Consider the following 27572-nt stretch of genomic DNA (forward strand, 5'->3'; position numbering starts at 1 on the left):
AAAAATTCTTTGTTTTCAGTGTTTGGCTCTGATAAAGAACATGTAACACACAATGAGCTGTCAGATTTGCTGGCCTGAACAATCCCAATGCAAACTGCATTTACAGTTTATATAAGATAAATACATCTGGCAAGGCAATATATCTTTTCCTCAAATATGCTTACTTGTATAACGATTGTTGTTAGTTTACTTATAAGATACAGCCTGTCAACTCCAGTTTTGCAATTTGGCCTTTGCAAGTGGGCTCCTATTCCCAGACACATAAAACAGCACAATGAATAGGATATTTTAAAACCGGATACTCAACATTCAGAGAAAAAATATCCTAAAATAAGCCATAGCCATTTAACAGCTAAGCTCTTTGCATGCAGTTTCTTTATACCTGTACAAAGATTGTACTGAATTTATGACAGAGATGGAACAGTTGCACAAGTTCAGATTTGGTTTTCGATTTTGAAGTTAACTTGGAAAAAATGGAATTTCACCATGTTGGAAAAATATTTATGAAAATAAGAAAATACATATATTACTGTGTTTTCCTGTTCTGAGACCTGACTAATTTTCTAACATTTCTTAGATAATAGCAACAATAGCAACAATTTTTGGTTTTTCCAAACAGCCTGAAAATGTTCTCAGGGAAGAAAATGCTTCCCCAACCTTTTACTAGGGTGCAACAATGCCAATTGTAAATGGAAAAAAGAAATTTTACTTTTTTTTATGTCAGCTTTTAGAAGTTTTAGAACAATAGTTCTATATGACAACTAAATATTCTGGAGCAGTGAAAAGGTACACTAAAAGATGTACACCTGGCATTGAAAATTTTTTCTGGGCATATCAACTGTAGGAAAAAGCCAAAGAATAATCCCTCCCTGATTCTGTCAATAGCTATACAAGCCAACCATAGCTGACATTCACACAGATTCAGACAGGTTGTTCAGTGGCACAGCCTTTTTCCCTAGACAGGGGCTGATAATGCAGCACCTCAAGCACCCATTAAAGCCTAGACTATTGCTGCTGCAGCCCTGGGAACTGTCAGGGAACACGTAAGGACTTTACATGTCCTTAACCCCACCTCTGCACTTAAGAAAATGGTCCTTTTTTGAGCCTCTTGGAGGTGAAGCATGAATTCACTAGAATGCTATAATAAAACGCTGAGTTTCCTTGATGTTAATTGCCATGGCTACCATGCTATAATGGATCTCAGCATCTTTATGAGGCATGTATAAACCCAGGTTTTGCCAGTAAGCAGCTTAATGAAGACACACCTGAAATACCTGGAGGTTATGAATAAATTTGGATATGCCACAGCATGAACAAACAATTATATGAAGCTGGATCCTAAATACCTTTTTTGTTCAGAAATCCATTCTTTTCTTCTTAGCTACTTAGATGTTTCTTACGAATAATTTAGCTATTTTCCTTGAATACCACTTCTGGACACTTGTCAATATTCCTGAAGGAAAAACTCTCTACAAGCCAGAAGCCCAAGAGGCCAAGATTCTTCTGCTCAAAATGTGAATGCCTGCTAAAATGCTGTCACTTAAATTAGGCCAACCAAGTTAAGTAGTAAAACTATGCAACATAACACCACAGCAGCAGAAAAACACTTGTCATCATCTCAGCAATAGAAACAATGCACAATCACAGAATGCTTCAATCCTACGTCACTGAATCTGCTCTGAAGTTCCAAGCAGCAACATTACATTACCCAAGCAAATAAATACTATTGCATACTGTTTTTACTACTGAACAGGGGTAAAATGCATCCCATTCCTTCTCCCTTCCTTACAATGAGGGGGAAAAAAAGTATCATTTTCAGGTCAGGTCACATTCTATGATCAGTAAAGAGATTGAGGGAGGGTTTAATAAAAATTGCAGCACAAGAACACTTGAAGAAAATACTCTCTGTGGCAGTTAGGACTCCCTCTTCAGTAAAATATTGCAATACTTTCCAGAAGGAGAGTTGAAACATACAGCTTAGAAGACTGTTATTACTGCACACAATGGTAACTGCTCACTTAGCTGTCTTTATTTCAGCAAGGCTACTGTGGCACCATGCTCAAACTTACCCCAGAAAAGAGGGAAAGCTCTCTTGGCCTTGTTATGCTCTATGTATACTTAGCTACACTGCTAAAGTATGGCACGCTGCAACTGCTTGCTCTGCAGCAATGGAAACAGCTGTGGAGTAGCAATGGAAACAGCTGTGGAGTAGCAGCCAAAATGAAAAATTTACTAACCCTGACACTTTGTAGAGGTAGCCATGAGATACTCAATCCCCACCAATGACATACAATGCAATAACATACTAGTAAGTAATTTTGTTACTTCAAAACCTAACCCAGTTCCTCAAGCTACAGATCTTCCTGTCAGTCTTTGCTTCTCTCCCTTCGACAAATATGAAGTTTTTTATACTCCAGCTACAGACAGAAAAAAAAAAACTTCTTTATCTTCTGAAACCTTTAAAGCTTCTGAGCCAGAGGGAAGAGGAGAAAGCCTGTGCTCCAAGTATATTAGGAGTGCTATCCCCTTGTGACTGAACCAAACCTCCGCATCTGCTGCAGCTATTAGCCTTCTCCAAATAGCAGCTGAAGCAATATGGAACAGACTTGGTCCCTAGATGATTTCCCAACTACTCATATGGTTCTGTATAGCAGCCATGAAAAAAGAGTAATTCTTGGCAATTTAATTCTGCTGTTGCTTGAAAAACCTATGACCCAAAGCAGAAATGTTGGACGTATCTCCAGATTCAAGATGACATTGCAAAGTCAAAAGACAAAGCTTTCTGAGATTTATTTTCAATTTTTCTTTCAGAGGATATCAATCCTTGCAAAAGAGGTGGAGATTATGCCCCCCTGCCTTTTAAAGGAAGGCATACATTTTGCAGAAATTATTAAATCTTCTCTACTTGCGGTTGCAAACCTTAGGTTTAAGATCTCTGGTCAGGCTGCAGCTCAAATGCAATATTCAATGATAATACAGAAGATGAAATTTCCATATGCATAGTCCTAACAGTATAGAAGACATGCCAAAGTTGAAATCACATTACAGCAATGATTAACGACAACAGATTCTTCTGTAAAAGGCACCAAGTGAGAAACTGTTCAGTGAATTCTCCAGGAAAAAACAGTCCCTCTCTTGCACATATCCAGCTGTCCTCCCACAAATGAATAGGAGTATAAGCATAACCTAAAGAAAATCCAGCTTTTATTTTGCCAATTTTTTGTTTTGTTCTAATGTTTCTGAGAGCAGGACTGAGAGTGAGGGAAAGAGACAGAAGATCTGGAGGCTCTCATTTCAGTAACTCAAAACCCCCCATAGGAATCTGCATTGGGAATCAAGCCAGATATGAAGAGCACACATTCCAGTCTGAAACAGAAGACAGTGACAGACACTCCCCAGGAAACTAACGCATTGAGCTTTATGACTTCAGAATTTGTTCGTTTTGGTTTTTTTGTTTTGTTTTGTGGGTTTTTTTAAAAGTTCTCTGTAAGTAACCAGTCTCTGTCCTGGATAGAACATGAAACATGAATGTGGACTGACATCACTGTACAGAAACCTCCTCAGATGCAAGCTGCCAGTTCCTTAGTTTAAAAAGCTTCAATAATCCCCTCATACAGCTTTCCTTAATTAAATGTATCTAGGAATGTTTTTTTCTAGAAGAAAGGAGTGTCTGTGCAAACTCATGTGGAAATAGTAGACATAATACATGCAGCCATATGCCAGTTTAAAAGGACAATGAGCTTATTTTTATTACTATTCCTGCTATGCCTTTACAGTTAAATAGACTATAGCTTTATTTCTACAAAACAAGAAAGTTTTACATATTGTTCTTTTAAAAGTCTGCAGATCTGCATTAGAGCTTCCATATACTATACCTTTTCTGTTGGTTCTAATAATTGTCTCAGACAGTGGTAAAGAGCTTCCATTGGAAACTTCATTTATAGGCTTCTCTGGTGGTTTGTTGGCAGTATTTTCTTTCTTCATCTCCTTCTTTATTTCCTGCAGGAGAAAAAAGAGGTGGAGAGAAGAAAAAGAAGAAACAGTTAAGAAAAGGTATTATAGAATATTCTAAATCTCAAGCTCCCAAGATTTCTTAAAACTTCTGCCTCTTCTAATGCTACCTCCAAGACTCTTTATAAGTTAAAATGCCATAAAATGGCCAGGTTGGACAGAGCCTTGGGTGACGCAGTTTAGTGTGAGGTGTCCCTGCCCATGGCGGGGGGTTGGAACTAGATGATCTTAAGGTCCTTTCCAACCCTAACTATTCCATGATTCTATGATTCTAAAATGAAAGCAATATTTAGTAACTCTTCCAATGGATACTATTTTTTTTCTTTTAAAAAGAGGTTAATTTCTTATTTATGCTTGAAATTATAGCACAGCTCTGCAAATATTTTATTAAAGATCACTAAAGCTTGAGGGGAGAGAGGCTTCTCAGTTTAACCATCATTTAGCTGCACATTTGACGCACAGGGCAGAACTGAGTACAGTATTCTTGATGTAAAGGCAGCTAAGTTTGCTTCCCCTCTGTCAAGCCCACAGAAACAACCACCACAGCAGGAATAAAAAATATTAACTAGGAAAATATGACAAATGTTGCCATAATTGGCAGAAGCATATAGAGAGCCTGCTGGGAGAATCATTGCTAACTAACACATTTTGCAGCTGACTGCCTTTTAAGGTGATCAATTTCTTTGGCATCTTGAAACACCATTGAGGTAAACAAGTAGGCATTACCTCCATTTTACAGACAGGTAACTGACATACTGAAGAGGCTAAAGCATTTGCATATAACCATATACCAAAAAATAAGGGACAAATCAGTTCGGTTTTGGCACCAAGCTTTGTCCTAGGTCAGGCTGCAGAGCCATTTGAACTGGGAGGGAGCTCAGCAGTTCTCGACTCCAATCTCCAGCTCAAAGCAGGGCCACCTCTGGGGTCAGAGGAGGTTGTTCAAAGCTGTTTGCCCAGTTGGATCCCGAAAACCTCGAACGCAGAGACCACATAAGCTCATGAACAATCTGCTCCATTGTTTGACTGGCCTAGCAACAAGAAATTTCTTTATAACCAGCCCAAAACGTTCTTTTCAAGTCCCATTTACTCTCTCCTGTCCTCCCCACCAAACACCACTGTGAAGGGCCTGGCTTTGTCTTCTTGATAACCTCCTTGTATGAACTGGAAGGCTCCCCTCCCCACGTAATTTCTTCTCCAGGCTGAAAAAACCCACCTTCCGAGTATCTCCTCATAGAGCATGTGCTCCAGTTCCCTCAGCCACAGAGCCCGCTCCAATTTATCAATGCATTTCTTTTACACACAATCCACATCCCATCCACAAAATGGGATGCTGTACTGTGGATGTGGCCTAATTGGTGCTAGGTAGAGAAGTGTTATCACTTCCCTCAATCCGCAGGCTATTTAGTGCAGCCCAGGATTGCTGTTGACTGTGTTTGATGCCAGAGTACAAAACTAGCTTACGTTTAGCATGCTGCCCACCAGGACCCACAAGTTCTCTTCAGCAGAGCTGCTCCCAAACCCATTAAGCCCCAGCCTGTGTGTCTGCCAGCAATTCCTCATTCCAAGGGACAAAGCTGGTATTTGCCCTTGCTGGTTTTCATAAGGTTCATTCCTGGAACCCTCCAAACAGCTGCCCTGCCTTCAAGTATGTCAACTACTTCCCCGATTTGATGTGGTCTGCAGATTTGATAAGATTGTCTAAATTGGGCAGGCATCAGGGACAGGCGATGGCTTTGGACGGACTCTTGCCCTTGTAAAAACCTCTACCTCTCCTCTTCGCTTTTAACACATTCACTGCCCTCTTCTACATCCCAGTGCAGCAGTAACCTCCGCCATCCCACAGTACTGTACCATACACAGGTAGTACTGTAAATTTTCCTAGTCCAGTTGATATTTCAAAGCTGAACTACTAGCCACATTACATTAATAGTGTCTTTTGTACCTGCACAAGTCATTTACTGTGTATCAGCATTCCATTAGCAGAGATAAAAGTTTTAGAAACTGCTGGCCACCAAGGTTACAATTAATTTTCTGTCTAGTGCCATCACACAGATAAAAGATACCTAAATTCCAACTCATCACAGTAACCATCATAACTGAAATAACAAATGTGAATGAATAAGTGTATGAAAGGTGAATGTATGTATGTGATAGATGCTGCTGTTAGAAGAAATACTGCACGCAGTTCTTGTATAAAAGTGAACCATGTGATAATTTAAGAACACTGCATGCATTTAAAAGAAAATGCTGTATTACTTTCTAAAAAGTGGACTAAGACATACTAATGAGTACATTATCCCATGAGCTTTTTTTCAGTCTTAAAATACATAATGAGTCCCCTCAAAGCTTGTTGCATTGAAGCTTTAAATTTACTTTGCAGCAAGGTGACAAACTCATGGTATATCAAAAAAATCTAAAATTTAAAAAGAAGTTGTGAGTCAAATAGCACTCTTGTGAAAAGGACCACAAGATCACGGCCAAAGAAGACCCCACTTTGTCAGAACTTGCTTCCTCTGTGTCATTAGCGTGTTATTTTCCATTCTTTATGTCAGAATGTAATTAAATCCTCAACACACCAACTCTGAAACAACGGTACGATATTTTTTATTTTTAAAGTCCTATTTCCAACTTCAAAAGTGGCAGTAAAAAATCGTCTGTTATAACAGAAAGCAGCACTGTACCCTCAAGTCTCCAAAGGAATGACACTGGTGTCTTTGCTGCTCTTGACAGCTTTTTGAGGAAGCCTTGTTCGGCTCTTGAAAACAAGCACAAATGATTTTAGCCACAAAGGAATACCAAGTCAGTTCACTTTATTTCACCACAAAAAATACACTGAATTTCACTACCTTGCATATCTGGTAAATAATGCAATTATAATGGCCTTAAAAGCCTGGTGCTTCATCAGTTATAATTATAGAAATCTCTGAGCATAACCCACTCATTCTAGATTTGCATGGAGTAGAAGCCTACCACGTGAGGAAAGAGTAGGCAAATAACCTTCCAAACCCACGTATACTAAAGATGGCTTTTGGGAACATTCCCCAGCATATGACAAAATTCATTATGGTTCTGGTTTCAACTTGAAGCATGCAGGTATTACTTCTAAAGAAGAAATTCCAAATACAGAAAGAAGTGGAAGGCAAACTTTCACTCAGGACAGGAAATCCCCTATCTGCCATGAGTAGTTCAAGAACAGCTGAATTTAAGTGCTAAAGGAATATGAACAGAAACCAACAATCCAGTTGTGAGCTCAGGGAGTGCTGTTTCTTGAAGACGGAGCTTGTGTATGAAAAGAGAGGAAAAACAGTAAAGGTAAGAGACTTTATTACATTATGCTTCTCTAAATTACTGGGGAAAAAAAATCAAACAACCAACCTGCAATTAGCTGCTTGCCTAGCAAGGACTTCACTGTGTCTCCTGACTAGGATTCTTGCACTGGTTTCTGGTCATATTTTGACTACAGCAAATACACTCACACCCTGATTAGATACAACCACCACTCACTGTAGACCAATCTACCCCTGAGTAGGACATGCGGGACTGGACAAGTACTGTGGGACACCTACAGCATGCTGAGTCTCCACACAATGACAGCGTGAGCACTTTCACTAGGAATCTCTGTGGTAATGCTAAGCTCGTCCAGACCCAATGACCTAGAGAGCCCTTTTCAGAACCTAGTTCACAAGGCAGTGTCCATAGAGAACCGCACAGATAGCCTTAAGAGAAGGAGCAAAAAGAGATCCCCTGAATGCAGTGCTCAGCTCTTTACCCCACCACTCCCCCAGTACTGAGATATTTCTGCAGAATAAGCAGCTGTCTCACTCACATAGCCTACCTGGAAAGAGGCAGGCTTTCACACTAACAGCTTCAGAAGTATCTCTAAACCTCATCTTTGGTACTATATGATGCTTGATTTTGGGGCAGTGCCTAGTATAAATTTCATGGGTCAAAATGATGCATTTTTTCCTAGCCCACACTAAAATAATTGCAGGTTATTAGCAGATTGTTTTTAAGGGGCTATGCCTCAGGAACCCAGCCCTTAAATAAATAACCTCATGTTTCAACCACTAAATCTAAACCAGGCCCTTTTGACACCACAAACTTTAAGACACCTTCCACCTCCTGTGTATGTGTGTTTCAGAGTGATTCCAGTAGTAAAAGCAGTTTTTATTGGGAAGAGGCATCTTCCATCTGAGAAATTCTGAAAAGCCACTGTGAACTTTAAAAATCCTGATTTGATGAAATATTATGCCTTCAAAGATATAGGTGCACACACATTTTAAAGTACTCAGAAGGCCCTTACACTTTGTATACTCTTTTATCATCTAAAAAAATACTTTTTTTAATGAGGCTTTAACCATACTGCATAGATGTCAACTGCCAAATCACCATGAAAAGATTACTTTCTTTTAGCAAACTCTGAAGTAGTGTTTCTTCGAAGAAACACAAAATCCTAAACAATACTTCAGTTGGTTTTATTTGGATCTTCTCTAATCCAATCCTACACAAAATTAAGACATTTTCTGTATGCTTGTGAGCTTTACAATGTGACAAAATATTAGCTGACAAGTTATATGGTGCAATGAAACTCCACTGCATAGCAAAATATGACATATTCAAGTGTACCTATGCCCTATTAAATGGCTATTTCAACCTATAAAATCTAGAAATTAAGCATATTTCATTTTTTTTTAAGTCAAAACCTGTTACTCATTGACATGACACATGCCTTGTCAAGCTGGAAAGAGATAAAAAGAGTGGTTAATGGTTGCCAAAGAGAAAAGTCTTCGGTTCATTTGCCATTTTGCTACTGTTGCTTGCAAAACCTAGCTTTGTTTTCAGAATTTCATCAATTATTACCTTTCAAAGAAAAAGTCCATCCTATCAGACTACATGCTGAGGCTTCTGCTCATCTATCAAAAAGCTTCCTTTCATTTATAGCAAATGCTTGAATTAAGTCAGCCACAAAAGTTACAGTTGGTATCTGTTACCAAGTCTAAAGGAAACTAAAAGAACTTCTGCCATTTTCACTATAGCAAAGCGTCAAGATTTTTTTTACTCTAGCAGTTCTGACCTTTCCAGGAAACTCAGCTAAAAACATCTGAGGAAACTGCTGCAACCCCTTCTATGACTATAAATGCAATTAAATACCATTCTATGTTGCTGCACATATGAAATGCTCCATCCAGCACTTCATTCCTTGTAGCTGTTGGGAGCCATGAAAAATCATGAGAAAAATCTCTTCCAGAGTACAATGTGATTTATCTATGGCTTCCAGGTGCAAAGGGAAAAACAGTTAAAAGCTAAGAAATAATGAGGTTTTCACTATTAAAAATTCTATATCCTGTATATTGTTTGAAGCTTAATATGGAAGCAGGGATAAGAATGCAGAATCATACGGAGCTGGAGGGTGGGAGGGAGCCTGGTTGAGCCAACCTTGCAACACATGCAAACTATCCAAAGATGACAGTGACCTACAAAAGGAGCGCTTTGACCACTCTGAAACACAGAATACTTTTCCTTTAATCTCTTTTCTCAAAAACATACCTTACCTTTCAAGAGGCAGCTACCACCATGATTTCCTGCAAATGATGCCTGCAACTCCAAACTATATGAATTCAATTACCCATTTACATTAAAACCTCAAAATGTAACTCTGCTGCAGAGTGCCTCAATGCAATATGGAGTCCTCCTGTGTCATTTCCTGTTACATTTTCACCCAAACTAGTTAAGAGTTATTGAATAATTGTAAGAATGCTTAGATATAAATGCAACTCTCACACTGTTAAGACTCTTGTAGTTCTGCTGTGAAATAAACAATGTATCTGGCAGTGAGGCTGGAACAAACCTTCCAGCAACTGAACTAGCATCAGTGTGAAAATTATTTTCAACCAGACAGATGGTGGCAACACTAAAATCCAGTATGCCTTCCTAGCACTGGCCTCAAACTCCATAAAAAGAGAAATAATGTTTCAGAGACAACAGAGAAACCACCTAGCTTTTATTTTCCTGGCTTCTGAATCATTTGAGGTTCACTAGTCTTTGGCTTCTCCTTTCTAGGGCAATACCAGCTCCAAGACACGGAGGCAGAACGTGGGACCTTCAAGCACCATGATCAAGAGTGAGAGCTCTCCATGAGCTGGTCACAAGAGACAATCACTGGCTGTCACCAAGTAGAGAGGGAAGGACAGCCTGGAGAGCGTGCTTTCCCAGAAGGGACAAAGTGATCCCTCAGTTTCTAACAGCTAGATGGATCCAATACTGCTACTGCACACATCATCGGAGCTCATGACAAAGTTAAGCTCTTGTTTCACAACTGCAAGGTTCTACATCCTCTCTCCTCTTTCACTGTCTTGATTATTCCAAGTTTACAGGAAACATGTTCCCAGCTGCCTGTCAGGCATGTGACCTAATCACTGAAAAAAAAAAAAAAATAATAGGGTTACCTCCTGGTTTGTGCTAGTACTATCTAGTTCTGGGGTTATTTTTAAACCAGAGCCTCCTAAGCCTCTCTCAAAGAGTTCTTTGATTTCTGTCTCTAGCCTTCAAAATCATGTCTATTTCTGTGGCTCGCATGACTTTTATCTGATTTACAGCTTGACAGAGAAAAGCACTATTTGTTCCCCAAGTTTTACACGCTGAACAGCGTATCTATTCCAGCAGTAACAGCAGGAGTATGTAGAAGAAAGCACGTTAAGGATGAAGGCTCCAATGTGCCTTACCCTTTTTTTTTTTTTTTGTTGTGTTACACGAAACAGATGTAATCTTCTGTTTTGCTCTCTCCCACTGCAAATAAACTCTTGAAAGCCATCCAGATAGAGTGAGACGTGCTGACTTTGCATCTCATATGGAAGGCCTTACAAAACACTGCAAAGCTTCCTGTTAGGATGCTGCTCAGCTATTTATCATATGCATCTCGACTTAGCCTGTACAATCACAAACTCATTACATAGTCATAAATAAAGGCTTCTGCAGCCAATCTGTCCTGTGCATTGTTCTTGCAGCATTTAAATATTTTTATTACTGATTTTATTTCTAAACTTTATTTAATGTAGAGGCAACAACTCAAATATTTGGGGCAATATAGTGGGTCACATGAAAATATCCATGTGAAAATTAAGTAGTTTGGATTTATTGCAAAGAATTTGCGACAAACAAAATTACTATGAAATGACAAAACAATAATTGCTCTGAAAGAAAATTAACACATCCAGTCTATTCTACATTAACTGCAAGAATACTATGCTACTAGAGTCATAGTGAACCAGCTCCTGCTTAAACTGCTGGCAACTACCCTGTGATACCCAGGTCTAAGCATTCCTTGTGTATGTCAGCCTGAGATTACCATGCTACGAAGCCACACTGCCACACCGCCACACCTGAATACCTTTGTTCCTCTTCTACACACCAACACACAGTATGCTACACTGAAGCTTCTCTATTACAGAATCTTCACATTCTTCCTTTTTCGATACAGCTTTGTTTTATCTTGTACCTTTTCTATATCATTCTGATAATAAAAGATCTTCTGATAGGACACTCATTCTTGCATATGGCGAAAGCTTTGTCCTTTTAGAAGGCTGAGTGCATGGATTATAATAAAATTAACATAATTCAGATTTGTTAAGTCCATAGAATCTTTCAGCTCTGTTTTTATATGAAAATGAGCGTGTTTCCTGCACCTATTCAGATCAAGAAAACCTCCTTGTTCTTTGTCCCTAGCAATCAAACATCAGTCTTCAGTTCAAAAGGAGACATATTTAACTATACCATTTAGGATTTTTTAAAAAATTACCAAAAATGAAGTAATAAAAGAAAAGGCAAAGAAAAAAGAGAGACTATGAGAAACACCAAGCAATACAACAGTGAGAAAAATTGGAAGCACATTTTAAAAAATATGTACCACATATATAACATCAATAGTATCAGAGAAAGTCAGGAGGAAAAAAGAATACACTCTGCTCATTGTGGTTTCGAGATGTGCTTGGCTACGGCAGCGATTAGCTTCGCTGCCATGAGGACAAGAAACTCATTACATCTTAATGCACTTAATGAACCAAGGCTGAAAATTATAATTAGAGCAATAAAAAAAAAAGGCAAATAGGAAAAAGATGCCAGGCTGTGTGCTAGATACCATTCCCAGCCACTTACTCATACTGACCCCAACGCTGGCATACTGAGAAGGGAAGAGTAGTGCAGGCCTGATACTCTCTGTTCCTGATCACCTAATAAGTACTCTAACAGCATCTACATAAGGATCCAACACCGTGGTGGCAGAAAAAAAACCCAAAAAACCTCTCTCTGAGATATTACAATCTAGGTGTAAAAAAAAAGTACAACTGATTAACAGAAACAGAAGTCAGGACGCATGAAGAAGCAGAAGTGATGAACATGGGCCAGGTACATAAGCACTAATCAGCATTTTCTAAGGGCTGTGACAAGACACTTCTAAGGAAGCCTTTGAAAGACGGCAAGTAAATTTGTGGATCTTTATGTGCAGTTTTCCCGTGTAGGTGAGAGGTACAGAAACAGAAGCATGGTATAAATTTATTCAAGAGGTAAGGAAAAGACAATTTGTCCCCTTGACAGCAGAACAGGGACACAGAGTCTCACCTCCGCCATGCACAAAGCACTTGCAAGATGGTGACCTAGAGACTCTGGAAACTAAAGTGTACAAATTGCAGCATTGATACAGGCTCTGCATTTCTGAAACCTTACAGAGAACCAGATTGTATGGCTGCAGCAGATTTTGCAACCTGCAGGTGAACTGGAAGTGACCTCTTTATTCTATTCTGCCATCAAATTGTCTGCTGTCACCTGCCAGTGAACTCCTGCAGCACACACTCCTTCCTAGTTTTAATCTGGGGCTGAGAATTTGTTCTGCTTTACATATTTAGCAATGTATGTAAATAGCACAGTTCAGGGCATTAGGAAGGGACTGCCATGGGGAAGATGACTGGCACCTAGTATCTTTAACTGGTGCTCTCCTCTTCTCTCACCTCCATAACCTTCATGACAATGGATGGCCACCCAGGCTCTCATCAGCTGGATCTCCTGCCTTTCACCTGTCCTTGACAACAAACAGTACAGTATAATCCAGATAGGTTTTAGTTGCCCAGCAGTCTCAAAACATGTGTACACATCTGTGTGGGTGCTTAGAAACACATACATGCTCCTCCCTGCATCTGCAAGTACTGTGGCAAGGTGCTGCAGGGAGGCACAAAAGCTGCTTCTCTGCCAACTTTCCCTCAGTCCAGATCCAGCAGAGAGAAACTATTTAAACTATTTAATTTTTTAATAGAATGAAGTTTCTTCTCACAAAGGCTCCATTTTCATCCAACTATTAGAAGCATTATTGCTTTACTTGAAAGTGCAGTATCATTCCTCATTTCTTTAAACAGAGGGCGGGATACACCAGAGTTTTCCCTCACAGGCACCTGGCCATATTAAAAAATCCCAATGTAACAGACTACATTTTTAGAGGTAATTTTTTAGGCAATAAATGGGTATTTCATGTAGTAGAAATATTTCTGCTGTCAATATAAAAAGCCTTGTGCATATTACCACGTAAAGCAAAGTAGATAAGATATACAAGAAACTACTTGAATCCATGAATTTTTGGGTTTGCATCTTCTCACAACAATACAATTTGAAGTAGATGAGCAACAAAGAAAGAGAAAATGTACATTCTTAGAAAAAAAAGCAATGGGAGACATTATCACAAATTATAACATGCTAGATAACAAGATAAACTATCTCTATGACACAGGTTCAGACAGAGACAAATCCTATCATCACACACCAGATGATCCTTAACAGCAGGATTTTCTGATGAAAACATTAACTGAATTATTCAGTGCTTTGCATTCTCTGTTTAAAATCATATGGAAGAATTTTTTATTAAATAATTTATCTTCTCTAAATGATATGCTGTGTAGCGAAAAAGAAACAAAAACCTGAAAGTCACTGTGCTACATAAAACATACAAACTACAGAAAATAGAGCTGCACAGAATTTCAAGATTTTTATTTCAACCACACCTACAAAAAAACTGGTGATTGTCCAAACAGACATTTTTCTTCTCATTTAGCAAACTGGGAAAAATTATAACAATTCCTATAAGAAGTCTTTAATCACATAATTCTACATTACAGAATGAAGAACCGTGCTGTAAAAAAGTTTGGGCAAATGATCGAAATTCCTGTTCTTTGATAGGCCTGTCTTCAAATATATGCTACTCTATTGTATAAACCCAGTTTCTCAGTCCTCTGAAGCATACAGGTTATGCAGAGAAGTCCACTGAACCAGCACAGGCAGGGTGTTATGTAATTTCACTACATGTAAAATTAATATTGAGATTCCTGAAGATGCATCAGTATTTTAAAAGAAACCTCCCAAACAAGCTAATACTTTTTCAGGAACAAAAAAGGGCTCATGAAAATATTTACCTGGAAAGATGATTACAGTTTTACAGGATTTTTAGGGTTTTGCTTGTTTGTGTAACCAGTTGTATAAAAGCTAGTAAGCATTAATGAACTAAAATCGTGGATTAAATCAGGGTTAATGAGATCAGGAAGAGACATCATTATTCAAATCACATACCATGTGAATAGGAAGTGCTGCCAGAATTGTAAATCAGAGATTAGAATTTAACACTCATCCTTCTGCAGTCTGACAGTTTAGGGCTAGTGATCTCTTCATAAATATTGCTGGCATCCACCTGTCACAGCTTCACAAGAAAATGTATTATGATTCCAGTTTTTCCTGGTGCTAAGCATCAACAATTTCAAGAAGGAACTGATGGCAAAGGCAGTTCCTCAGCACTTCTGACAGCCACATTCCTCAAGTCTTACAACCTTCGCAGCTGTCAAGCAAAATTTGTTATTTAATTATTTTTCTTCTTAATCTGACCTTGCTCCCAGTAAACATTACAGCATGTACAGGTTAATTCATGGAAGTCTGGAATGGGGCCATACATCTTATGAGTTCCTTTTTGTCTAGTACAGCCTTCTGAGTTCTAGCATGCTCTGGTATGCTCATCTGCAATGGTGGTTCTCCATCCAGTATGCCTGGTATGCAAAAGTTTGCTCCCAAGGTTGAAGACATCATTTTTCAGTAGCGGGGGGAAAAAAAACTATAAAAACCAAACCAAAACGAACATGAAGAAACTGAAAAGATTCAGAGCAAGAATTTTAAAAATACCCATTAAAAGATGTCCCAGAACCATGCATGAATATCCCTTTATAAAAAGTAGGCCACATGTTTCTTTGGAGGCATTAGACTTAATCCTAAAGACTTGATATTTAGAAAAGATAGCCCTATTCATAAAGTATTAAGACCTGGGAAAATTGATCCCAGCCTTAAGCAAGGGGGGTCTCAAAAAACTCCCTGGCTGACACAGAGTAATGCAGTGGCTGTCCTCTATACTTCAGGCCACTGTTTTAGTAGTGTGGAAGTCTGCGGACAAAGTTTTCACAGTAGAACCTCTAGTAGAACCCTTCACATGTTCTGTCTGGTCTTTTACAGCTGTGAAAAAGGAACAAACAGGCAAAAGGAGATGGATGGGTCAATCTATTCAAACAGAACAACCTTCATCACTTTGGTCTTATCCAGGAGAAAAGAGATGGCAAGAATGCAAACAATGATGCTCAGCACCAATCCAGAACAGCAGAGTGTTGCTCAAGACTAAAAAAGGTGTGATGAGTGCTACAACTGCCTGAGAGAGTTTGCAGGAGGTGAAGCCTAGCATCTTAGACAGGAGAAGATATGGTGACCACGATCCCCACCTCAAATTACTCAATCCCATAATTACTCAATGTTTGCAAGAGATTGGCATGTTACCTTTGAAGTTACACATACTGAAACTACATTTGCAGTTTCTCAACCTAGTGTTTATTCAGCCCGCACGAAACTTTACACAAACTTTCATGGATATCAGAGCCACACAGACTCACTGGCTTGTATTAAAGAAAAAAAAAAGTAGAGGACATACTATGGTCAAGTCCACATGGTAAAAACTGATGAGTATCTGCCTAGCACACTCAGCAAGATTCCTGTTTATAGATAAGAAAGATAGGATGAGTTGCATGAGAAAGTATTATCTTTTTCTGGATAAGCCTCCTTCCAAGCAGAGGCAGACATTTTATGGTGTTTCCCAACATGACAAGTGCTACCAGTATGCATGAGGTTCACTGCTATTAAAACTCCAGCTTCATAAAGAAGTGAGAGACAAAAGGTAAGTACTAATTATATAGTTCTGCTGAGGGGAAAGGAAAGCTTGAAGATAAATGCGTGTGTATGCAGAACACAAATCAGAAAAAAATAAGCCATCAGAAAAATCGCTGGATAATGAATACAAATACAAACACCTCCTGAAAAAAATAGGGAGGAATCTCATTTAGCAGAATGGAGTATCTTTTCACTTGTGACAAAGGCTGAAATCAAGAACTTGGAGACAAAGCTGAGTAGGCTTTTTTTCCAGGCAATTCACAAGAGGGTTCTCTATCCATCCTGTCCCCAAACTGTTTCTTATTGAAAAAGCAAGAACCAACACCCCTCCTCCTAGATACTGACAGCTTCTAGAAGTTACAGGATGTCCCAGATGCAATTGGATTTAGATTTCTTTACTGAAAGTATCTTCAAGTTCAGGTGTAGGGTGGTTTATTTACCTTTACAATATTAACTCAAGTCTTATGTTACATCATAATAATTGATGAGGAATGAAGTGTCTGGCTGTTGACAAGCAATGCCAAAAATCACCCAATCACACTACATAAAGATTAATGAAAATACAGAACCACTTGGATTTTAAGATATAACTGTTACATGTCATGAAACCACCTTCCTTACTGTTCCCCTCTTCTAACTGTATCTGGAGAGAAGTGGCAGATCCTACATGTATTAGAACTTATTGTACTTTCAAGCACCTGAAAGAAGTGCAAAACCAACTTAATTTTGATAGTCTATTAAAACTTGTCTGATTATTAAGAAAAAAGTAGGAAGGAGCAAATATTTATGCCACTTCAAATTACAATTCACATTCAGTGTATCACTCATAACTGTATTGTTCCAATTGTTACTCTATGGGAAACTATAAAGAAAAGGAAAATCTCATTTTTTTGTGGAAGAGGGCCCTAAAAGGTCATCGTCAGTAAAAAAAAACATGTTGTGGTTTAAGAAATGTGAAGTGAATGAGATATATCTAAAAATCCCATTCCCCAGGAAAAACAAGACCCAAAACCTGTCAGCACTTCTCACACAGCAAATGCACTGCTCCTCTCTCTCTATGACCCAGGCTAAACAGAGGAATATTTAAAAATATAAAGGTTATCTAGGAGAACCAGCATAACAGTAGTTAAAATAACCCCCCCAAAACATATGTGTGCTCTACTTTGTTAACAGTATACTTATAAGCACAAATCAACTAACAGACTACTTCAGAAAAGTCATTAACCACTCTAAACAAGGCCTGTGCTGAACACTTCCCAGACTTCACAGGAGTGGTGGACTTGGTACAAAGATCTCTGAAAAGGAAACAGGGATAAATGTGCATTATACAACACTGAAAGCATAAAAGGAGAAGTGATCCCTTTTAATTCCAATATATGACTTTACAAGGCCTATTGAGGATGTTCTACAAAAGAAAGAGGAATATGAATGCAGAGTAAGCAAGCAGTAACCATCAGATCTAAGGGCCTGGTAAGAAGCTTCCACAGCTGAAACGAAATCCCACACAGAACTGGGGAGGTGGACAGGCAATCGTAAGCTGGTGCTACACAAACTGGTTTGGATGTGTCTGCACTGTAACATGAAACATACATGTAACATGTTCAGGTGCAAAGCTGACATTCACTACCCCGTAAGCTGTGGTTAATGTAAAGATCTGAGAGGCAGGCAGTATCCTAGTAGAACAGACCTGCTAGTGATAAAAACAAATTCAGGCATGCTATAGCCAGTACCCATTTAAGGAGATGAAACTGATACATGCCTATAACAATATCTCCATCTAGCATTCAGGCCTTTAAAGAGAATTGGCTGATCCTACATTTTGCTTCTGGCCACTTTTCATATCTCTTCTGTCCCTCCACCATGTGAGTTTTGCACAGTTGGTGACTGCTTCATTGGGTTTGTAAGTATTTACAGGTAGTTTCAGACCTAGGCATTTTAAACACATATTTTCATATCTACCATCTATGCAATCACTAAATTTAAGTTGGCAAAGACTACAGGGCATGAGGAAAGAGTTTCTTTGCTTTGGACTTCATTTTTTCTGGAGTACTGAACAGGATGTGAACAGTGACAAGAGTCACATGAGCCCACTAAACAGCTGAAGTGCTGGGACAAGAACCATCTATGAAGAAGGGAGGAAAGTAACTGGTATGATCAAACATGTCTGGTAATTACTAGTCAATCTGCTAAGGCTTGCAATTCTATCAGCTACAAGGAGCTCCCAAACCAACAAGTATAAAGCACATTAAATACTTAAAAATCATGTTTATCCTTATTACTTAATAATGCCTTTTAAAAAGTCACACACTTCCTCAGCTAGACAAGCTTTATCTCACATTCACTGTGTTCAGACCCACTCAAATAAATGTGCAATAATAACCAGAAGAAGCCATAAAAAAAGGAAAAAAAATCCAAGCTTGAGTATAAGGGCCAAGTACTGGTCAATTCCATGTTTCCTGAATTCTTAAATATTTATTGAATACACAAATCCTTAAACAGAACCAAGCACTCCTTAACATTAACACCATTGACAGCTTAATAGGAAGGTAATGAAATCCAGTATAGCAGCTTCTCCCTTCTCCCTCTTTATTATATGACACTGGATTTTATTGTTCTCTCAAGCTCTCGTGTACCTCCTAACACTGTCTTCAGCATGACAGCTTCACTGACCAGAGGTGAAATATAAAGCAGTTTAGTTTTCAGTAACATGAAACTCCCTCTGTCTTTTTATTCAAATCAATTTGAAAGATACATATATGCAATTCTCAAGAACTCATATGGATCTACATATTTCTCTTATTTATCTCTAAAGTTCTTCCTATTCAGAATTTTTATTTCAAATGTTATTTTCTATACAAAGATGATTCTATAGCCAGAAAAATACGACTGACTTTCATTTAGTTACTCATGTTTCCTGGTAGATCAGCAGCACCTCAAAATATTTGTCCAGATTTCTGAAACTGGAAAAACATACTATTCCTTTTCCACAAAATCATAAACTCTGTCCTTGTTATTGGTTACTTATTTTCATTCACCCAAAATGTGTGTTAGGTGGCCACAAATTATACTTCTCAAATAAGCACTGTAAAATCGTCACTAAACCTGTTTTCAGTAAGAATCTTTGTTCAAATACTTTTACAAGCTCTTCAAAATTTCTAGCACATTTTTAAAACAAGGGAGAAAATTCTATTAAATCACAAGAATTACCATAACTATGTGCCTTGCATTCTTAATTAACACACAGATTCACATATCTCATATGCAACAAGGTTAACTGAATAAAACTGCAGAAAATTAGAATTAGTCTTCACAGCACATTTCTAAACATCAGCAATTTTTAAAGTGCCCTCTGGAGAGCACAGCTAACTTTTACCACCAACCACTTCTCACATCTCATTTTTCGAACTTCTTTCCCTATTTTTGACAACATGAAATATCTAATAGTAAAGATGTCCTGAAGACTATTTGATACAAAATATTTTCCAGACTCCACTGTACTGCAGTAAATAGTGTCTTTGGAAATTATTTTGCATAAATGAACACCAAAACTGTGTAACTGCCCAGTGTATTAAATAACAAAAAATCCAAATTGCCATATTATATGTGAAGTCCTTTTGAGTATAAGGCAAGAAAACTGAAATTCATTTATCCTCCATTTAATTTTGTAAGCTTTATTTAATAAATCTAATCTTTCTCAATTAAGTGGATGCTTCAATTCAATTATTTAAACAAAGAACACTCTGATTCTTTCAATCCTATTCCCCAGTCACTACTTGAATGGATATCTGTTTGATACATTAGAAAATCATCTTCATCTGGAAGTGACCAGTAGAAATACTGTCCAAATTGATCATACAACAAACTGGGAAATCCAGCTGGGTCATGAAACTTGTGAAAACTGCCCAGATTTTCTCACATATTTTTCTCGAAAAACTATTCCATTTCAATGCTACAAAATATGGAAATGATTATTTAGATTTTAACACGTTGAACTTAATTCCACACTTGTGTGTGATCTACTCTGAAGCAAAAGTAGCAATGCTGACATCACCAGCATCGCCTGTAACTACAACCAAGCTGAAGGACTTGAGCAGGGCAAAAAGAGTGATACAACAGGGTTTAACAGTAAAAAAAAAACAAACCAAACTGCTTGGTACCTCTCATCCTGTCACTTTATATAGATAAAGTTAGCTTTATGTATTTGTAAGGACTTACATAGCAGAAAAGCATATTAGACATGTCTTTCTGTTATTCAGAGGAAGTAAATCCAGAGTTACACTGTACAGATGTCAGAGAAAACAACAAAACAAAATCCAAGAGCATGTGTACCTGACCACAGCCAGATGACACTTTTGCCTGTTGCAGTAATAATGAAAGCATCTGAGATTCAAGTCTATCAGAGAGAGAACAAAGCCTCCAAACACCCTAACATACAAGGTACTATTTACCTTGTATCAAATGGAAACTACTTAGTATTTTCCCTGGCATGTTGAGGTACTCATTTGTAAATTCACAGCTAGAGTACTCTGTAAGAAAGCTTCCAGAGAAGCTGGTAATTGGAACAGAATGCAAACTAGCCTTTCTGAGTTTCCTTAGACTACAGCAGAGTCCTATAGACATCCTTATAGAATCACAGAATCCTTTCAGTTGGAAAAGACCTTTAAGATCATCGGATCCGACTATTAACCCAAGATTGTCAAGTCCAACACTAAACCAAGTCCCTAAGGACTACATGTAAACATCTTTTAAATACCCCCAGGGATGCTGACTCAACCACTCCTCTGGGCAGCCTGTTCCAACGCCTGACAACTTTTTCAGTGAAGATGTTTTCCTAGTGTCCAATCCAAACCACCCCTGGAAAAATTTGCGACCATTTCTTCTCATCCTATTGCTTATTACTTGGGAGATGAGACCAATATCCCCTTTCAGGCAGTTGTAGAGAATGCCAAGGTCTGTCCTGAGCCTCCTTTTTTCCAGGCTGAACACTCCCAGATCCCTCTGCTCCTCGTAAGACTTGTCCTCTAAACTCTTCACCAGCTTCCCTCCCTTCCTCTGAACAAACTCCAGCACCTCAATGTCTTGTAGTGAGGGGCCCAAAACTGAACACAGGATTTGAGATGCAGCCCCACCAGTGCCCAGTAGAGATGGACGATCACTTCCCTACTCCTACTGCCCATACTAGTTCTGACACAAGTCAGGATACTGTTGGCCTTGGCCACCTGGCTACAAGCTTCACTTATATTCAATTGGCTGTTTACCAATACCCCACATCCTCTTCCACCAAGCAGCTTTCCAGCCAATCTTCCCAAGCCTGCAGACTTGCATGGGGTTGTTGCACCCCAGTGCAGGACCCAGCACTGAGCCTTGTTGAACATCATACAATCAGCCTCAGCCCATAGATCCAGTCTGTCCAGATCCCTGTGTAGAGCCTTCCTATCTTCCAGCAGATCAACATTCCTGCCCAACTTGGTGTCACCTGCAAACTTACTGAGGATGCACTTGATCCCCTCATCCAGACCGTGGTTAAAGATGTTAAACAACACTAGCCCCAGTACTGAGCCCTGAGGAAGACCACTGTGACTGGCTGCCAGCTGGATTTAACTCCATTCCCTACCACTCTTCAGGCTCAGCCATCCAGACAGTTCTTAACCCAGTGTACAATTCTCCAAGCCACAAGCAACCAGCTTCTCAAGGAGAATGTCACGGGAAACTGTGCCAGAAACTGTACTAAAATGTAGACAGAGAACATCCACAGCCCTTCCTTCATCCACTAAGTGCATCACCTTCTCATAGAAGGAGATCAGGTTAGTCAAGCAGGACCTGCCTTTCATAACGCCATGCTGACTGAGCCTAATGGACTGGTCGCCCTATATGTGCCATATGATAGCACTCAAGATGATCTGCTCTGTAACTAACACCAGCACTGTGGTCAGGCTGACAGGCCCCAGATCTGCTTTCTGGCCCTTCCTATAGATGGTGTCACATTTGCTAACCTCCAAGCAACTGGGACTTTCCCAGTTAGCCAGCACTGCTGACACATGGCTGAAAGTTACTTGGTGAGCCCTTCTTCCAGCTCCATCAGTACACTTCAGTGGATCCCACCCAGCCCAGAGACCTGTGTGTGCCTAAGTGGTGTAGCAGGTCACTGACCATTTCCCCTTGGATTATGGGGGCTTCATTCTGGTCCCCTTCCCTGTATTCCAGCTCAGGGCAGTGGGTACCTGGAAAACAATTGGTCTTACTATTAAAGACTGAGGCAAAGAAGGCATTAAGTAAATCAGCCTTTTCCTCATCGTTTTGTCACACAGCCCCCTTCCAGCCAGTAAGCATGCATTATGCCGATAGGAGACTGTGCTGTTGAAAGGGAAAGAAATACGAATCCTATAATAACCAGGCATGTCTACAACGGTCTTCCTAACAAGTTGCACCTAATTACATGTGGTACTTGAGAAGAAAAAGTGAAAGAGTTTGTAACAGAAACTCACTATTCCCATAACAAGACTAAAGAGGAGGGGAAGTGCAAAAAACAACTCAAGTAATGAAATTAAATAGATGCTTTGAAATGGGGATTAACAATTCAGGAGGCTGGGTATCAGCTCCAGCCAAAGATCTGGCTGTGGAAAAGGAAACTCCTTCCCTCTTTCCCTTGAAAATTCAGTCAGTCCATAGATTAGGTTGCTAAATACAAAACATGTTCAAACAAAGCCAGAAGTCAGGCAAACCCAGCATTGGGTCTAGAACAACAGGAACACAGGAGTCAGCAGGCACTGGTAGACTAAAACCCACTGCATTATTGACAATTGCTTGATGAACTCAAGAGGGAGAAGGGAATGAATTTGAAAATCACTTATTTCAAAATACAGATGGATAAAATATATATAAAAATGACATAAAGGATACAAATTGCTAAGTACAAATTATAAACTGTTCCACCTCTACCTCTGCACAGTCACTTTCTCGAGACACCGAGTCCCTGCTCCTGAAGGACAGCAGTTACAACACAGTGTGACAGCAGCAAGTTAAAATTAGCACCTATGTTTCATTGCAAAAAATAGTTAGCAGCTGCAAATTTGTACATCTGGATTCTGAGTGCTAAATTCAGGAAAGCTCAACTCCATTACAGCCCAGTACTGTAATGGGCAAGAGAAGCATATTCACACCATTTCTCTTCTAGGATTACATATACAGTATTCTCTAAGCCAAGGTATAGATAATTTCTATAATAAATTACTTGTGGGGGGAAGAAAAAGAAAGGTACAGGGAGTTAAGAAGGCTTCTAGAAGGCCAAGCAGTGTTAAAAAAACGGCATTACCAATTCAGCATTCCGTTTTTTACTTCAATCTGTACATTTCTTCTATCAGCATATACTGCACACTTAGTCACAAATAGTTAACTCTCTTGGGAAAACTAATGCTAACATATTACATTTCAAAACAGTATCACCGATGTAATGTCTTCCTTTCTATAGGACTTCTTCCCTTCAACAATGGAAATGCATCAGCTCTTCTGAACAGATTTGTAAAATGGTACCTACAAACTGTAACATGCATCTAACTCCCTGTCCCATGGCTCCAGAAAATGACTATTCAAATTACACAATTTTAGAAGTTCATGTTACTAAAAGGTAGGTTGTGGGCAATATCAGCTCAGTGATTTACCATATGATGTAATAAAAAAGGCAGACATGACATTACACTGTCCTTCTCCTGTACCCTATTGATTGTAGCAGCCAACCATCACTATAATTTTGTTTTGTCCTAAAGTTTTTCAAGGTAATAAAACTAAATGCAATTCAGCATTCAATAAATCCACCTCCTTTGTCATATTTAAATTATAAGTGACAGTCAGCTTAGCTGGAAGACCCAATTTAACAAAGAAAACAGGCAATTTGAATAAAGCAGAGGAGCTTAGACTTTTCTTTAAAAATTCACAAAGATTTTTCCTGAGCTAAAGAGATGAAGCAAGGAGCCAACAAGATTAGATCACAACCCAATTCTCATACAAATAAATGGAAAGGCTGGTGTGTATCTACTCAACCAATGCAATTACAGCTTATAACAAAGAGCAAGATGGGCACTGGAAGCAGATAGACTAAGCACTTCTTCAGTATTCAAAGCAAGAAGCCCAGAACTGGCAGGCTATACAGCATCATATATAAAACAGAAAAATAAAAAGGTTTAAAGGCAGCTTCACACTATTCTCTCAACTATCCATTACTGCTGAGTGCTGAAAATAGGACACTAGACAAAACAGAGCACCACTACAGAAACTCCTCCACTTTAAAGAAACCTTGGTCTCTATACAGGAATAATGGTACTTACCACCTACATGCACTGATTTGAAGCGACTAGTCTGTATTTTTTTTTGTTGCCTACAAAAGACTAAGTCCATTGCACTGGCAGTCCTATTACTGCCTTGTTAATGCAAGCCTTGTGCAAAAATAAAATTGTTATCTGAATACTTTCAGTTCTTGCTCAGCCATTTAAAAGCCAGGGCAGCCTTCTGCTTTTCAAAATGAGCTTAAAAGAAATGAGAACTAAGAACATTGTGCTAAATGGAAGTGATACAATCCCTTCTATTACACAGACAAAGGAACCTTGATTGGCATAAGAAAGGAAAATCAATAAGTATTTTTAACCAGAGATTTTGCAGTTAGATTTAATTGCTGTTGCCTTCTCCAACTGCTTAAGCAATACAAGGGATGAAATGTAAGCCCTAAACCAGGACATACATTTTTAAACTTACTTTCAAAATACACAGAGTAATTTTTTATTCCACCATGCCAAAGCTCTTCAAACATACATGTAGCAGGCAAAAGGGAAGCCGTGCCCTTCCCGCCTCCATGATGCACTAAGTAGGTCTTCTCTAGGACCAAAACAAGTCACTATCTGTGAAGTAGGAGTCTCCATACTCTACTGGCAAAGCTGTAGTATGGAGGAAGCAATACTCCAAAGATTCTTCTGCTACTCTTCAAGGTATCCATAACACACAACCAGTCATGCAACAAGTTTTGGGCTAGGTTTTGATCAGCATTTTTGGGGTGTGCTTTTTTAAACCTTTATTACTAGGTAAGAAGGTTCAGATTACACACACATACAAAAAAAAAACAACAACAACAAAAAAAAACACAAACCAAAGCAAACAAACAAAAAAACAACAAAAAAACCAAACCAACCAAACAAAAAAACATCCCAAACAAAAAAAAAAGAAATCCACTAGGAAATGCACTCTAAGCTGTCCTACTAGGAATGGAGCTGTGAGGACAATCAAACTGCTAACACAGACCCAGGAACCCAATCCTACAGCTTAAATAATGTGCTGAATTGGTGAAAGGTTGCCAGACACCCAGGATCATTGTTAGCTGCTACCGTTACTGAGTTTTAACTCTGCAGGCCATAAACACCATCATGTATAGGACCAGCTACAGAGTTCACTACTTATAAAGAAAGAAAAACTTGTGGTGCAGGCAGAAGGGGAATCTCACGTGGACAATAGCCTGCAGCTTAACTGTATGGACCTGCCAGTACCCTTCCAAAATAAGCACAGAAAATACCAAAGTTATGGACACTCCTTTCAGGCTGTTCTTAAGCTATATTTCAGGATATTACCTCCAGTTTCTCCCCCCTTCCCCATTACTCTTTGAATAATCTCTGAGGCACAACAGGGGACATCTCACTGCTTGTGCTTCGCAATCCTGACAGCACTTCTACATCTGACAAATGTGAAAAAAGAAGGGGAGAAGGAGAGCTAAAACTAAAATCGGGTGAAGGTGGAGTGAAACAAAATTAAGTAAGATACTGGCATATTTTCAAGGAAAACTCATTTAAAAATAAGACTAGAAAAACTATCAAATAGTTTAAAAGGTCAACCAACAGAAAATGCATGTCATCACTTATGTTCTTCACTATTAACTCATCACAGCTTTGACAGATCCCGCTCAACTACATCACTCCCCAAACCTCTGAAGTTAACACTAGGGTGCTTTGGGTAGGCCTCCTCCTCTTCAGTTATTTTCAGAAATACCATGCAGTATGCCTAATAGGTGAATCATGGATTCTTTATGTACTATTCTCAAAGAAAGTCAAATTAGTTTTCTTCAGAGTAATGAATCTTAGTTAAGTAAACAGATAACTTAAAATGTTTAGAACGATATAACTTTGATAAAATTATAAAAATACTTTAAGACTGGGTAAGATATCTGTATGTACATTTCCTTACTACAGTTTTCTTCATTCAATAATAGAGCAACCTTTTCTTCAAAATTTCAAAAACAAATGTTTTTGGTTTTGGTTTTCTTTGTTTTTTTTAAACAAAAGTGATACAAATGTATTATGTTGTGGTAGACTATAAAAAAATTAAGGAAAAATCACGCAGCTTAAACAGTGTATCTTCCCCTCTTCATTCCCTACTACATATTCTGCACTGTCATAGCTTTCATACAACCACAGCTACAAATACTACCTTCATTCAAAGTCTAGTAGAACAAAAACATACAACAAGCAATCACGCGTGACACATAAACCTAGAAGAGTGCCGAAGCTTTCACATGTGCCATCAAGCCTAAATACGCACTCAGGATCTTTGAGGAAAGCCTCCTGCAGTCTCAGTTTTGCAGTTGGTACCCAGATAAGCTGCAGCAGCAGGAATGGGAATGCAAGCACAGGGCAGAAATAATTTTGTGAAACACAACTCCACAGAGGCACCAGCCTCCCAGTGAGCCTGCTACCAAACTGGTTTCTGGCCAAATAAACTATTCTTCTCCTTTTTACACAGCAACCCCTTCCTAAATAACAGTGAGAGTACAACTCAAGTTTCAAGGAAGGTGACTTGTGTGTGAATAGCTAACACATTAGCAACTTATTTCTTTGTACTAGCTTGGGCTTTGCCACATGAATCACAAAATACAGAAAAGAAGAGGCTCGTATGTCCTTACGGCATTGTGAGAGTCCACAGGATGAGAACTAATTTGGGCATAGAGAATGTTGTAATTCTTTCGGTTACATGCACATTACATAATAACACTTTACTGGTATTTTGCAACTTACATAGGCTATAGGTCATCATTCGGGGTTTTTTTAATACATGGTAAATGTCCCTGTAGATAGGAACATACATTAGGATTTACAGGTTATAACATCAGCCTGTTATACTCAAAAAAAAAGTGCTGACATAGGTATCCTGGGTTGTTTGGGGTTTTTTTTTCCAATTAACTGGTAAGTCAAGATTCCACATGAATGCAAAGGATTTCTGCTTTCAGCCTCCCTTGTTATTAAGATGCTTCATTAGATAACAACTCAGCTTTCACATGGGCTACAGCGAAAGCAACTCCT

General features: G+C 38.8%; 1 protein-coding gene across 4 annotated transcripts in view; it reads right to left on the reverse strand.

Annotated features, from left to right (window-relative positions):
- SH3KBP1 (SH3 domain containing kinase binding protein 1) overlaps nucleotides 1-27572 on the reverse strand; it is a 226149-nt gene that overhangs the window by 141994 nt on the left and 56583 nt on the right. For 3 of the 4 annotated variants that reach the window (XM_031051030.2, XM_031051032.2, XM_031051031.2), the window contains one exon: nucleotides 3876-3999. In XM_031051030.2, the coding sequence (XP_030906890.1) occupies nucleotides 3876-3999 (124 nt within the window). Of the gene's footprint in view, nucleotides 1-3875; nucleotides 4000-7389; nucleotides 7417-27572 lie in introns of those variants that run through there. The other variant, XM_031051033.2, reaches the window with a different exon arrangement.

Source organism: Melopsittacus undulatus, chromosome 2 (genome assembly GCF_012275295.1).
Source record: "Melopsittacus undulatus isolate bMelUnd1 chromosome 2, bMelUnd1.mat.Z, whole genome shotgun sequence".
Lineage (NCBI taxonomy): Eukaryota > Metazoa > Chordata > Aves > Psittaciformes > Psittaculidae > Melopsittacus > Melopsittacus undulatus.